Source organism: Tachypleus tridentatus, chromosome 7 (genome assembly GCF_004210375.1).
Source record: "Tachypleus tridentatus isolate NWPU-2018 chromosome 7, ASM421037v1, whole genome shotgun sequence".
Classification (NCBI taxonomy): domain Eukaryota; kingdom Metazoa; phylum Arthropoda; class Merostomata; order Xiphosura; family Limulidae; genus Tachypleus; species Tachypleus tridentatus.
Window position 1 is genome coordinate 41,128,887 of NC_134831.1, and position 14,697 is coordinate 41,143,583.

General features: G+C 35.4%; 1 protein-coding gene across 7 annotated transcripts in view; it reads right to left on the minus strand.

The window, feature by feature from the left end:
- Window positions 1-800: 800 nt before the first annotated feature.
- Window positions 801-14,697, minus strand: part of dom (domino helicase) — a 103,558-nt gene continuing 89,661 nt past the window's right edge. For all 7 annotated transcript variants that reach the window (XM_076511268.1, XM_076511264.1, XM_076511267.1 and 4 more), the window contains 6 exons: window positions 9,389-9,628; window positions 9,034-9,213; window positions 8,675-8,827; window positions 4,069-4,185; window positions 3,023-3,274; window positions 801-2,693 (listed from right to left, as the gene is read on the minus strand). In XM_076511268.1, the coding sequence (XP_076367383.1) occupies window positions 2,046-2,693; window positions 3,023-3,274; window positions 4,069-4,185; window positions 8,675-8,827; window positions 9,034-9,213; window positions 9,389-9,628 (1,590 nt within the window). In that variant the 3' untranslated portion in view covers window positions 801-2,045. The remainder of the gene's footprint in view (window positions 2,694-3,022; window positions 3,275-4,068; window positions 4,186-8,674; window positions 8,828-9,033; window positions 9,214-9,388; window positions 9,629-14,697) is intronic.

Sequence of the window (14,697 nt, forward strand, 5' to 3'; positions counted from 1 at the left end):
TGCCAAAGTTCACGTAAAACATTACCGTATCTTATTATGTAACAAGTGTACAAAATACTTGTTGCCAGAATTAGGACGTTAAGCCTGTATTAATAAACTTGCTTGTACTGTAGCGTTACCATAATGAAGGTTCTCTTCGTTTCTTGAAGTCATTGACCCCGGAAAACACATCGCGACTTAACTGGTACTCGCAGAGAATTTAGTTTGTTTATTATATGAAAAATGTCTCCTTTTCCCTCGTGTTATTAAAGGTTAACAGGTGGCGCTACGTTCATCTTGGTTATCACAAAAAATTTCTGCACGCTAACAGAGAAATTTAGAAAACAAATATTAAAACACTTCACTTTGCTAACAAGTAAAAATCTTCTAAATAACATTAGCTAATGATAGTATTGAAGATACATGTTTTTATTGTGTGTGTGTGTAGTAAATTATATTCCATAGTTATGTTACAATAAGATACATTAAGTTGAAATTCTTTACTGATGTCAATATTTATTGTAAAAACAACACGATATTCGTTATAACAGGTGTAATATGTTCTACTTTTTAAAAACTTACTATAACAATATTGAAATATTATAGTCGGAAAAAAATGTTTCTAAGCTTTGTTTACCGTTTAGTTCATAATCTATTCGGCTGTTATAGTTTCATACATTTTTTCCGCTTAGTCATGATACACTTAAACCAGGTTTTGAAAATTTTCGCTATATCCGAACCTTTTTTTTTCCACTGAAACATTTGTTTGATAGCAACAACAAATAAAACGTTATTGTACACAACTCAAACGTAGTCTTGCCCAGGAAACCATAATGAAATTTTATTTACAACTCTTCTATCTGCAAAGCAATCCGTTTCTATTTCAGTCTGAAAATTTAAAATATGCTAATGCATCGAAACTAATTCACAACCTAGAGAGAAAACTCCTTACATATACATAAAAAAACATTCTTAAGTACACGAGTGTTTAGAGAATACAAACGCCAGTGAGGCCATCTAGTGTAACATTTAACAACTTAAAAAAACAACTTTTGAAACATCATGTATTGCTAATGTCACACAAAGAAAACAAATCTGATCAGGCGGAATTCCATTTCATCGCAAATTTCAAATGTGGTAATAAAATTTTGAAGTCCCCTACACCTACACGCTTTGATGGGCAGTCAACAGCCCATTTAAAATATTTCACTCGGAAATCATTTATTAGTATATGAACAAATAATAAGTCCCCACAAGTGATCATATACCCGTACACCCAAACATACATAGTACAATTGAAATATTGAATATATTTCAACTTAAAAAAAAAATCTAATTTGGTGTGTTTTGTACAAGTGTTGGCCGTGGAATACAAAACCAGTTCTTAACAGATAAAAAAAACCTGAAAGAACGTGTGTTTTTTATTATACAAAGAAGAGATTCTACAGAACTAACAAAACTAGACTGCTGCAATGAGCAAACATTTAACAATTACAAGAGTGCATCCTTATGTGGTTAATGCTATGTACACAATTGATGACGTAATGACCATGCACGTACCTGTTAAAATCACAGCACACACTGAAATTGTGACAGCAATACACATCCATGCAAAAGGAATCAACAGAAGGAATTAAATATACAGTCCCTTACTGGTGTAGAAGCAGGCCACTGGTAATAATAGCCCATGTAAACAAACTGGTCTTCTAGATTTATATATAGATGAAACATCCACAGGCAGTGAACATTAAATGTTCCCCTTACCCCCCCCCCCCCCCCAACAGGTTATTAGTATCATCGTATACAAGACTAAAGTTTTCTTCACAACATAACCTCGTGAATTTCCCATGTTTTTTTGAAGAAAACATCTTCCCTATCTTTTGTTCTTGAGCTAGCTAAGATAACCTACAGAAATTCATCAATACAATTTTCCACACAGTAAACTCTCTATTCTGCTCAATGCTTATATTACAATTTTTTATGACATCACCACCACTGCCTAAATACGCTTGTACACCACAGCCACACGAACATGCAACATGCTAAAGAAAAGTACGTTAATGTAACTATTGCTTTGGTGGGTTTCTTAAACGCATTGTGTACGGAGAAGCTCTCTGCTGCTGTTTTGCTGCCTGAATGGCAGCTTGCACAACCTGAGCTGGAGAACTAAGGGAAGGAGTTACTGAAGTGGTTATAACATTAGTCCCAGAGAGGGACTGGCTAGAAGAACCCTCATGAACTGTTGTGGTGACGTTCTGTCCTACCCCGGCCTGACCTGCAAGTGCCTGAGCTAATATCACTGTGGTAGTTGACTGCGAGAGGGTCTTGGCCTGGGGGTGAGCCACAGTTCGAAGCTGGACTTGAGGTTGGTTCTGACCAGGCTGAGCTGGTGTGATCACCTGGGATTGGCTAGAGTTTATAGAGGACGGACCAGACTGCTGGACCTGGACTTGAGGTTGGGAGACGGGCGTAGCTCGCACAGCTAAGGTCATGGGCTGTTGGTTTGACACAGTTGTAGAGGAAGGCGCCACCTGATGGATGACTGCAGGAGTTTGTTGTTGGCCACTGACAACCACGGCAGGTGTTCCCTTAAGAAGTGCTGCTGTTGCCGTGGTGACAGCAATACTGCCCTGAGTTGCAACATGAGATTTTAAGGTTCCTGCCACCAGTCCAGCTTGAACTCCTGCTGCTAGATTTGGGGCAGCAGAGACTACCTACATAAACACAAACCGACGATTTAATTCCTTATCTTGTAAAACTTAAATTATGTAGATTATCAGTAGTATAAATAAACTCTTCAAGAAATGGTTAACATAACATTTCTACACGTAAATTGCAATTCTTTTAAACCTGATACAAAGAAAAGGATATATTTGGTTAGTGTTCCAGATAAGTGCTTATAGCTTTTGAATTGAGTCCTTTAAAGAAACATGATTACTGAAGGTGTGTGTGTGTGTATATATACATATATATATTAAGCCTATCACAAAAAAATTATTAACTTGTTGAATGATGTATGTTTTGTTTTTTAAAAGTTTCATACCTGTATTGCTTGTTTGAAAGCAGGCTGAGGTTGGCCAAGGGGAACAACCCGTGCCTGAACTGTGGTGGCCACTGCTAGAGGGACACTGGTCCCTAATGTGGTGTTACATACAGAGGATTGCGCAGATGTGGAAGTGACAGATTGTTGCTTGCTGACAGCAGAGGTGGTGGTTGCTGCCTGGAGAAAAGCATGGGGCAAGAGTTGCGCTTGAGTTCCAACTGCAGTGAAATTTGATGTGCCCCCTGCTGCTACCTGAAATATTATTCATATTCATAAGGCTGGAGTAGACCAGTGTCAAAATGAAAACAAAAATTAATGTAAATTTTAAGCTAGTCCTTACATATATTACTCATAATCAACAGCTGATAGATATCTGATTCACAGCTAAAGTTAGGACTTTAAAGGCACCCAAAAACCAATTTTTATTTAAAGATGAAATGTTGAAATCCAAATTTTGGATAAGTGACCTACCGAATGTCTAAAGATTTATTTCACATAATCACAATAACTAAAACATCCAAAAATTTCAACTCATAAAAATTAGCAGTGAAATTATTTTGATTATTAATATTTCTCATTTGCCATTCACTTAAAATTACTGTAAATCTTAACACTACCACAATTTTTAAAACAAGTTGAAATGGTATTTAATGAACTAAGATTAAATGGTTAGCAGCTGTCTGCTTCAGTATGACACTTGCAGCAAAGGTTTTTGAGGCCTAATCCACAGAGAGAGCACACATACAAAAAGGGAAATGTTTAGAAAAACTTTCTGGAAATGAAAGATGGGGGTCTTTCAAATCACAGTTCCTTCCATCTGTGCTGCCATTGTAAATTAGACCATATTTTCTCCACAATATCACACAGCACTATGCAGTTGCTTACTATTTCACCTTTAGTTGTTCCTTGTAAAAAACTGTCTGGATCATCTATAAACAAAATAATAACTGAAATGGTATTGTTTTATAAGAACTTTTCTGGAAAGCTAATATGTGGCTACTAATCAAAATGATATCCTATTAACAAAAACTAAAACTAAACAAGACCTGATTAATCACTTGCTCAAGCAACGCTTTAGTTGACAGTTGGGTGGCTACACGAGGTGACCCTTGCAGTATTTGAACCGTACTCAACTGAGCAGGAAGAGCTGCTTTACCTTGGACCTGAAAACCACCAAATCACTATTCTAAACAATCAAAGCCACTTTCTGTTCATTATGATCTTATTTTAAGAAGATTAAAACCTGTTATTTTACTATAACTTGGCAAAGGTTATGTTGTGAATGTATTAATGGTTATATAAACACAAGATAAAATACACCATATTTAAAATTATCTCACTACCTAAATGTAAGGAAAATGTGGTCCTGTTGGATATTAACAATGGAGAAACTGATTTACATAACAAGAAAAATAAGCTGACTTCAACACACAAAATAATTTACATAAAAACTAAAAAAACTGCACTAAAGTTATTCTACTTCAGCCAACAAATCCATAATCCCTGACTAATTAAAGGAGAGTATGACCTAAATAATAATAATATGGTGTGTACTCAACATGTGTACATAGATAGCAGGGTGCACTAGCATTATCACGACAGACAAAAAACTATTATAATAACAGACAAGCAGACCTGCATGACATCTGCATTAATATTAACATGTTTAAATACAGGATTTCTAGAATAACATAAAATAATTATAATCATAGACACGAAAATCTTGTCATACTAAAATTCTACTGCAAGTATACCTTGTAAATATGCACAGTTAGAATTTTACCAGAAAAACGATGCAAGCTATTGCTTGCACCAGAGAGCTGAAAAGCTCAATTATTAAGTCAACATAACTGTTCTAGGAATGAATAATAAAAAAAAGACAGATGTAAGTATTATTTATTAAAGATTTAGTACAATAACATTAAAAAATGTCTGACATTAGGTCCTAGAATAGCATTATAAGTTTAGCTATAGATACTAAGTACACTACAGTTGAGTCCTAACTAAGCTTATTACTCTAATCTATTTTGAAGGTCTCAGACCATTAACCTATCATGATGGGTTATGGGTCAAACAAAAGCCACGTCAAGGAGTTAACTGACTTGCATTCAAAATTTTATTAAACTACTATTTTATGAACTTATGTCATTAAGTTTGGCATCAAACTGTGGATTATAATGCAAATCTTCATGTTATAGGTTGATTGATTTCTTAATTAAAAAAGTTAATATTTTTAAAAAGTCACAACTAAACACCTATATTTATATGTCACATGGTATGTTAAATGCATGTAGCACTGGTTCAAATTTACGTTTGTGATGTCAGAATACAAAGTCTATAGTTGTGTAACAATAAGGAATGCAAACAAGCTAAAATAGCACTAATATACTGAATAAAATAATGGTTCTGCTCACCACCCTCAATTTTTTGATATGGCCCCTTACATACACTTAATTCTACAAATGACATGTGAATAATCAACTGAAGCTCAGAATATCTCAAAAAGTGGTTTCCTCAGCTATTCTCAAATATAATGGTGGCATCTCTATCTTTCGAGACAAACCTTCATGCTGGCATGTTGAGATTTTATCCTATTTGATATTTCATATCCTTTTTCACCTAAATGCAGTTCAATTACTAAACTTGATAAACTATAATGGATTTTTCTGGTACTGATACAATGTTTATGATTTTTTGGTGATTCAAATACACATACAATAAAACCTAAAAAAAATTATTTCTCGCATCTTCCAAGTACAAAATGTTTTGAAGCTTAGCAACCTAAAAAGATAAATGTGAGCTGTATTTTTGTACTTACTGTTTTAAGAAAAATAAGTTTAACATTTTATTTCTAAATAGTAATACTGTATATATACAGGTCTGTATTATACAAAATACTAGTCCATTAAAACACACCCAAGACAAGCCAGTTGTATACTACTGATTACAGTAACATGGGTGGGTAAACATCATGTAACATCTTTAATGTTAGTAAGTAATGGCTAAAAGGTCAATATAATAAAACTAATACACATATATATGTGTCAGTTTGTTATAACCAAAAACAAGTCCAAACAAAAATAAAAACTCTGCAGTAATTTAAAGGATCCCAGGGTACAAACCATGTGGGATATAAAATGTACCCTAGGTTTTGGAGGTAACTGTGGAGATAGGACCCACATTGCAGTGGGGATACACTGTCTATCAGTCTTAACCCCCATTTGTCAGTCTCACACAGAGAAATAAAAATAGATATTAAACTTAAAGATACAGAAATAGAAATTAGGAGAGCAAGATGTGGGTGCTCAAACATACAACGTCCCTCATCTATATCAACCTTCATTGTCTGCAGAAGTTGTGGGAAAGTAACTGCTCACCAAAGTAAAGAAGAAAAATATTAACTGAAAAATAAGAATAAGATAAGGTAGTTCTTATCCTTTCAGAGAACTAAAAAAAAGAAAATTTAACTCCAAAAACATAAAAGATATATTAAGCTTCTGTATTTACAATAATTATATATTTTTCAATAACCAGGTTTTTAAACAAGTAATAGGAGTTCCAATGGCAGCTAACTATTCTACTTGTATAGCAAATGTATATCTTTACTATTATGAGAATAGATTTATTGAATACTACACAAATCCAGACATTTCAACAGATATATAGGTGATTTAATTAATACAAATAATCCTCAAATAATGTTATTAACACTATTTATCCAGTAGAATTAGAAAATGAAAATATTTCAATATCTAATACAGAAGTACATTATATAGAATAAGAAATCAAAATAATTGATTAGGATATCAATGTAAATATTTTTGATAAAAGAAAATATTTTGCCTTTCTGGTTTACCCTCTTTTAATAGTAATGTACCATACCCTTCTGTTATAAGCATTATAACTTTGCAATTATTCAGGGATAGTAAAACTTGTAAAAAAAAGTACAATATTTTATCAGTAACATTGAGATACTGATACAAAAATTAATAGTTAATGGATTTAATAAAGACATTTTTAATAAATTTATTAAACTGTTTTATAACAAATACAAGAATGTATTAAATAAATACAAAGAAATAAAAAATTAAAGAAATATTACTAAACATTTCATGCAGATGTACAACTTACTGCATATAAAGGCTCGTTAAGAGAACAATAAGTTACAATAGACTTCATGGGTAGTGGTTGGGAGTCAAACTAGTTAATTAAGATAACTGGATGGGAACCTTCATACTAGCATAATTCGTTTACTGGACTACTAATTAGTACCTTAATATGAGAATAGGAACTGGAAAGCTAACTTCAAGAAGTAAATTTATTTAACTTAGTTACCCCTAATAGTAGTACCTTATTTTTCTTATTCTTATTTTTCAATTATTTTTTTTTTCTTTTTTACTTTGGAGAGCAGTCATCTTTCCACAACTGTCTACAGACAGTATAGGGTGATACAGATGTGTGAATTTGTATGCTTGAGTGCCCACACCTCACTCTCCCAATTTCTATATCTAATTTTAATTGATATTGCTGTTCCTTTATTTTTTTACGCAAGACTGGAGAATGGAAGTTAAGATTTATAGACGGTGTATCCCCACACCAATGTGGGTTCTACTTCCACAGTCACCTCCAAAACCTAAGGTACATTTTATACCCCACATTATAGCTTGTACTCTGGGATCCTTTAAATTACTGCAAAGTTTTTAACTTGTTTCCTGTTTGGATTTGTTTATGATTATAACAAGCTAATTTAAGTAGTTAGGGGTTTGGATATGCTGTTTATAACACAGTTCTTCCTCTTGATTTGGTTTTAATTTACTTAACTGTATCAGTATTAATTTTCTCTATTAAACAATATATATACACACACACACAATGCATAATTTTATGACATTTAAGGTATTTAGATTAAACATTTGTGTTTTTTTTAAGTTACAATTTGTAGTCATTCTTAATTTTTTGTATTGGTTACAAGATCGGGCAATTTATGAAACACATACAAAGATTATAATTCGACAGTGAAAAATAACAAAATATAAAACTTTTCTTAAAAACATTTGATAATTATCTGGAGGTTATAAAGATTTCAGATGTGAAATTTGAAAAGATTCTGATGCAAAAATAGTATCTTTAATCTTAAAATGAAAATTACTCTGCATGTTGAATAGTCAACATACTGAAAAAAAACATTTATGACAAAATCTTCGACTGAAATACCTTAATTCAAAAACCTGATATTTTGTGTACGATTGCTTTGTAATGTTTACCAATTAATATGTGAAATTTTGCAAACATATGTGTACATTCACAAAAATCATACTATAATGACTTTCATGGATAACTTCATGGTCATGAACTGGTTATAAAGTAACACCTTTATACCCATACTAACTAATAACCTAACATCTAACTGCAATGCCCCACCCCCTACAGCCCCACACCCATTTACACATTTGTCCCTAAGACATGTGCCTGGCAATGGTCAGGTGCAAACTCTCTCTTTCTTAACCTGAAAATGACCTATGAAGGTCAAAACATTGTTCTGTACTTTTATTTTGATTAAAGTTTTAATACCCATACCAGCCATCTTGAGAATACAGTTATGAACTGAGTCAATTCCACCCAACCCATAATTAGAGAGTTAAAGTAACCAACCTGAGCAAGAGAAGTAACCTTTTGCTGATGATGGAGGACTTTCCTTTGTTGAGCCTGCTGCAGGGCAAGCTGATGTTGAAGATGAGACAGTCTCACCTGGTGTTGTGTTGGAGTAACTGATGTCCCCTTAACAACTGAACCTGTGGCTTTTGGCTATTTTACAAAAACAAAAACAACTAAAATATGATGTAGAATTTAGGATTTAGAAAATGGTAGAATAAATTTTCAAAGAAAAGTACCACAACCTTCATTAATTATAAAACTCTTAACACATCTTATAAAAGATTATTACAAGTAAGAGTTAAGGTTAGTTTTCAATATTTTTTTAGACAGCAAGTTTTCATTAGTATCTTGCTCACCTGAGGTAAACTAACATTTATGTTGACTCCTGTTTTTGAGACAGCAGATACTGGTATTGTGACTGCAGACGTAGGAGCTGACACAGTTTTTACCAATGTTGCAACAGGACTTTGTACTGTCCCTGTTATTGGCTGCTGACCTTGAAGCTGCACTTGAGCCAACAACTGGGCTTGATTCAACTAGAAAATAAAACAATATCAGTCTGTTAACACTTGTAAATTAAACATGACAACATAACATTAAGTAACCATCACATGAGCTGGCTCTTGTTATTATGAGTTCTGGAAACTAGATGAAATGTTAAGCTCAATATACTAAAATCTTTGTTTCTATACAACTTCCGTTAACACGAACCTGGGCTACGGCTTGTTTCTGTATGTGCTGACGTTTCAGCAGTGCCAAATCTGCTTCGGTCATTGTCCGTGCCACCCCTTGCTTCGTTATCCCTTGCCTAACACCAGCTTGTTGAGCAGTGCGTTGCTGTGCAGCAGCAGCAGCAGCTGCTGCAGCAACTTGTGCAGTCACATGTGAGGCAAGAGTCACTGCTACTTTTCCAGCCTGAGCAGCCTGAAGCCTCTTCAACTGATGAGCATCCTAAAAACAAAATATTTTTTGAAATTTTAAGAATAACATCATTTTGTACATGAAGAATGACTTGTCCTTGACAAAAACAAAGGCCTATTATTCTCTGGATTCACCTCATCCCGTTTTAGCATGTTCATATCAATACATCTAAGTATCTGCCTAATACATGTCTTCTGACAGGTATAATTGATTTAGTAATATTACAAAAGTGCCAACACTCAACAACACGTGCACACTGATAACATTACGTCTTTGTAATTTTAGAAGTGAACCAGCAAAATAGTTTCACTGCATGTACATCCTGAAACATTATTAATTGTAATGTGTATTTTTTCTGGAGAGAACCAAAATTCTTCACCATGGAGTTTGTTGTAACTTTTAATAAAGCATTTCTTGTAACCTGATAATCCATGTAGTTTACCATTGAATAGTTTAAGATCCTCTTTCTCTTTGTTACTCATTAATTAAACATTCTATAATTAAAAAGCAATGAAGCAATTTTAGTAACTGTGTGTTACTTTGCACTACAAAGTGCTTTCCTGTTCATCAAAGAGACATCTCAATTATCACCATCAAAGTGCCTTGCTGTTCACCAAAGACAATTTTACTAAGTGCCAACAAGGAGCTATGTTGTATATATTACATGCACTTTGATGTAATACATACACCTACCTCACTTAGATGACACATGTGGCTTGTTGCACATCATAGAGACATCTCACTATGCTCTATAAATATATTTCATTTATTGGCTAGTAAAGGTTTGAAACTATTGTATCTTTTATCTTCTCTACAGTGCATACCATATATATAAAAACACACCATGCACAATTATATAAAAGTCAACCTAAAGAAGAACCACAAGCAAATTCATTTATTTGTTCAAAATAAGTCTGCATTTAACAATTTACTTTTAAACATAAACATACACAGACATTAAAATTTCCTACGTCACCTCAAGTGAGGATAACTAAACAAGAAATCTTTCCATAGTTCTCTTTTATTAAATGAACTGGCAAGAACAGGTGGTTAGGGTACTCTATTCATAATCTGAGGGTTAAAGATTTGAATCCTTATCCAACCAAACATGCTCCCCCTTTCAGCCATGGAGGTGAATATAATGTTGTTGTTTGGTTGGTTGATTTAGTGCTTTATGGCACAAAGCAGCTAGCCTATCTGCACCAAACATCCAGTAAAAAGTTAAAATAAATTTAGCAAAATTCGTAAAAGGAAATTCAGGTAAAGCAAAACAAAGTTTAAAAAAAAAGAAAAAAAGCATAAAACAAATGTTTATATCTAGTCTACAACGTTAAGAGAAAAGCAACACTAATACAAGTTGTAAAGGACTTTCATAGTATAATTGTAATTATCACTCACCAGAAAGACTAACAGGTAAGTACAAAAACCACCATCAGTCACCTAAAGTTGGCCTTGACAGTCCTGTTTCCGAGTTATGTGATGTTGTGACCATTTTCAGAAAGTAAAGTAATAAAAGTTGTAAAAGACCTGTAGCAAAATTTTAATAATAACTTGCCATGATGACTAACGGGTAGTTCAAACAGCAGCATGAGTCACCTGAAGTTGGCCTTTCCAGTCCTGATTTCAACTTATGTAAAGTTACGACCATTTTCTAATTTCAAATCGAACGAGATGGACTTTGATTCTTAAAAAGGAATCACATTAAAAAAGGTAACTAACGTATAAGCTAAAAAACTAAAAACATTATCAAGGTAGACAGTGTCACCATTACCAATAACACTATCTAACGTTATGGACAGACATTGGGACAGAACATGTTTAAAATGGTGTCGTTGTTGAGACTCATAATGATGGCAAGAAAGTAAAATGTGGCTTATTGTGACCTGAGTGTTACACAGACTACACACTGGTGCATCAGTTCCAGATAAAAGAAAACGAGTTAAAAAACTGACCAATGGTAGTCTAATAGGAACAACTTCCTCTTTCTGATCCTTACAAAAGCAAGACAATCAAAGTCCAATAAAGGGTATTATTTGGAAAAGCTTGTTTTCGCATTGCTCATTCCAAGTTGACTGCCCACTGGAACGAAACAGAGCCTTGAATACAGAACTACAGTCAATGTATGGAACCGGCACAGTAGTGATAGTGCCAGAGCAGATAGATTTAGCTAAGGTGAGCATGTTTGTTCCTCCAAATACCAACATGACCTGGTATCCAGAAAAACTGGATAGAAGTAAATGTTAAAGAGAAATGGGCCAGTCGGTTTTGAGTATCAGTGAGAACAGGGTGTGAACTAACGTAAAGCGATTACAGGGCCAGTAGAGAACTAAACAAGTCAGTATAAATAGTGCAATTTGAGTACTGCTTAGCTTCTATATAATCCAGAGCAAGAGAAGTGGCATACAGTTCAGCAGTAAACACAGAAGCTGTACAGGGGATTCTATACACAAACAACAAACCATGGCACACACAGTCACCTGATTTCAAACCACTTCTATAAATATGAATGGAAGGACGGTTCGAAAGGTGTTCAGCAAATAGGAGACAGTCTTTCCAATCATGAGTGTCTGCTTTCCTCAGATGACTTAAAGATAGGTCACATTTGGGAAATGTAAGAAGCTATGGTAGGATGGGCTAACCAGTGGATACAGTAATGTTATCCAAGGACAGACCCAATTCATCCAAGTGCACCTGGATATGAAAGCCAAAAGGAGCAATGGCAGATCGTCTGTTCTGAAAAAGTATGGCCCAACGAGAAAAAAAAAACACAACCCCAGGTGGGATGCTTTGGTAAGGAACAAATTTTTGAAGCATATAGTAAAGACAGTTGCAAAGAAGGTTCATGAGACTCTATGTGTAACCTCTGAACTTGGGAAATGCAGAAAGCCCCAGTGCAGATCCAAAGTCCTTGATGATGAATGTGGTCTGACATCTTTAAAGCCAAGGATCTGGCACAGCCATAGACCAGTGATCCATAGTTGAGTTTTGATCGAATAAGAGCACAATATATCTTTAGCATAGAACATCAATACACTCCCCAACTGGTGGAAGAGACAACATGGAGGATGTTCAGTGCTCTTGTACATTTAACCCATAGCTGCTTGATGTTTGGTATAAAGGTCAGCTTACGGTCAAAGATAATCCCCAAGAACTTGGTCTCAGGGACCACAGGCAGTACAACTTCACCAATACGGAGTTTGGAATCAGGATGAATATCCCATTGACAGCAAGTGCATGAAAACAGTTTTAGAGAGAGAGAATTTAAAGTCGTTTGCTGTTGTCCACTTCAGTAAACGACTGAGGGCAGTCCGTAGCTGCCACTCAATATACCTCACGTTCGACGACTGACATGAGATGCGAAAGTAGTTAATATAGAGCCCGTTTGCAACAGTGAGAGGGAGTTGTTCAGTAATGGCATTAATCTTTATACTGAAAAGTGTGACAGTCAAAACACAGCTTGAGAGACTCCAAGTTCCTGTAGAAAAGGACTTGAAAGTGTCAAACCCACACAAACTTGGAATCTCCTGTCCATTAAAAAATTTTTAATAAAAATGGGCAAATGGCCATGTAACCCATATATATGGAGATCTCGCAAAATGCCATACCTCCATGTTGTATCATAAGCCTTCTCAATGTCAAAGAATATTAATACAAGATGCTGTCATTTGAGAAAGGCTTCTCTGATTGACGTTTCAAGTCGAATCAGGTGGTCCACGGTGGAGCGCTGTTGTCGGAACCCACACTGCATGGGAGAGAGGAGGCTGTTTCATTCGAGGAACCAAACAAGATGAGCATTAACCATCCTCTCTAAGGTCTTACAGAGACAGGTCATCAAAGCAATTAGACAGTAGTTTGAAGGAATCTTAGTATCCTTCCCAGGCTTAGAGAAAGGTAGGACAATAGCCTGGTGCCGGGCATCAGGAAAAACATTCTCCTGCCAGATCCAGTTAAAAACAATCAGAATAGCAACAGAAGCAGAAGATAGATAGCACAGCATTTCATAGTGTACATCATCAGGTCCAAATGATGTATTGCCAAACCGATGAAGGCCCAGTTTGAGATCCACCAGTGTAAAGGAACGATTATAGTCATAGAACAATTACCTCGAAAGGAAAGTGGTGATAACTCTGCCCGAGTCTTGATGGCTAAGAAGGTGGAGGAATAAGCAGAAGTGCTAGATACCCAGCGAAAGCTTTCACCTAGAGTATCGGGGATGCTCTGGGTATCAGCTACTTTCTGGCCATTAGAGAGCAAGATCGAGAGGAGAACAGAATTATATTGCTTACTGATCTTTTGAATCTTGTCCCACGTGACTTTTGAACTGGTGATAGAAGATATGCTGGTTGTGAGCTTAACCTAAGGCTCCTTCTGACTTTGATGTTTAACCCACCAAGCATGTGTACAGCCCTGCTTGAAAGTGATGCAGGTCGAGAGTGTGGGATATCTACGGAAAGTATCCCAAGCCCGCTTTTAAGTTTTCCATGCCATGTGGCAAGGTTTTAGGAATACAAGCAGCTGCTCATTGTATAATACAGTCAATTACTGCTGCAACACAGTCATCTATTGATGGCTCACAGACAATGGCAGGATCGAGTTCTGCAAGAGCAGTGAAAGAGGGCCAGTTTGCGTGATCTAGCTTCTACCTGGGCATGCGGGTCGGGTGGCATCGACCACTGCCAGACTCTCTCAAAATTATAGGAAACTAATCACTGCCTTGTGAATTATTGTCAACCCTCCACGAAAAATAGGAGAATAATGAAGAGGAGCAAATTGAGAGATCAATAGCAGTAAAGGACTGACTAGGTGCATGAAAATAAATATGAGAACCAGTATTGAAAAGAGAAAGGTTGTGATCAGAGCATACACGCTCTACAGAGCAACCCCTCCTATCAATATTAGTACTTCCCCAGAGTGTATAATGTCCATTAAAGCCCCCCAGAATTAAAAAGGGAGATGGCAACGGTTCAATGAGAGCATCAAGTTCTGATTTATCATATGTCTCTCTAGACGACAGGTAGAGAGAACAAACAGTGATGGTATGACCCAAGAAAACACGGACGTCTACGGCCTCCAAGGGCATGTCGAGTGGCAAAGACAGG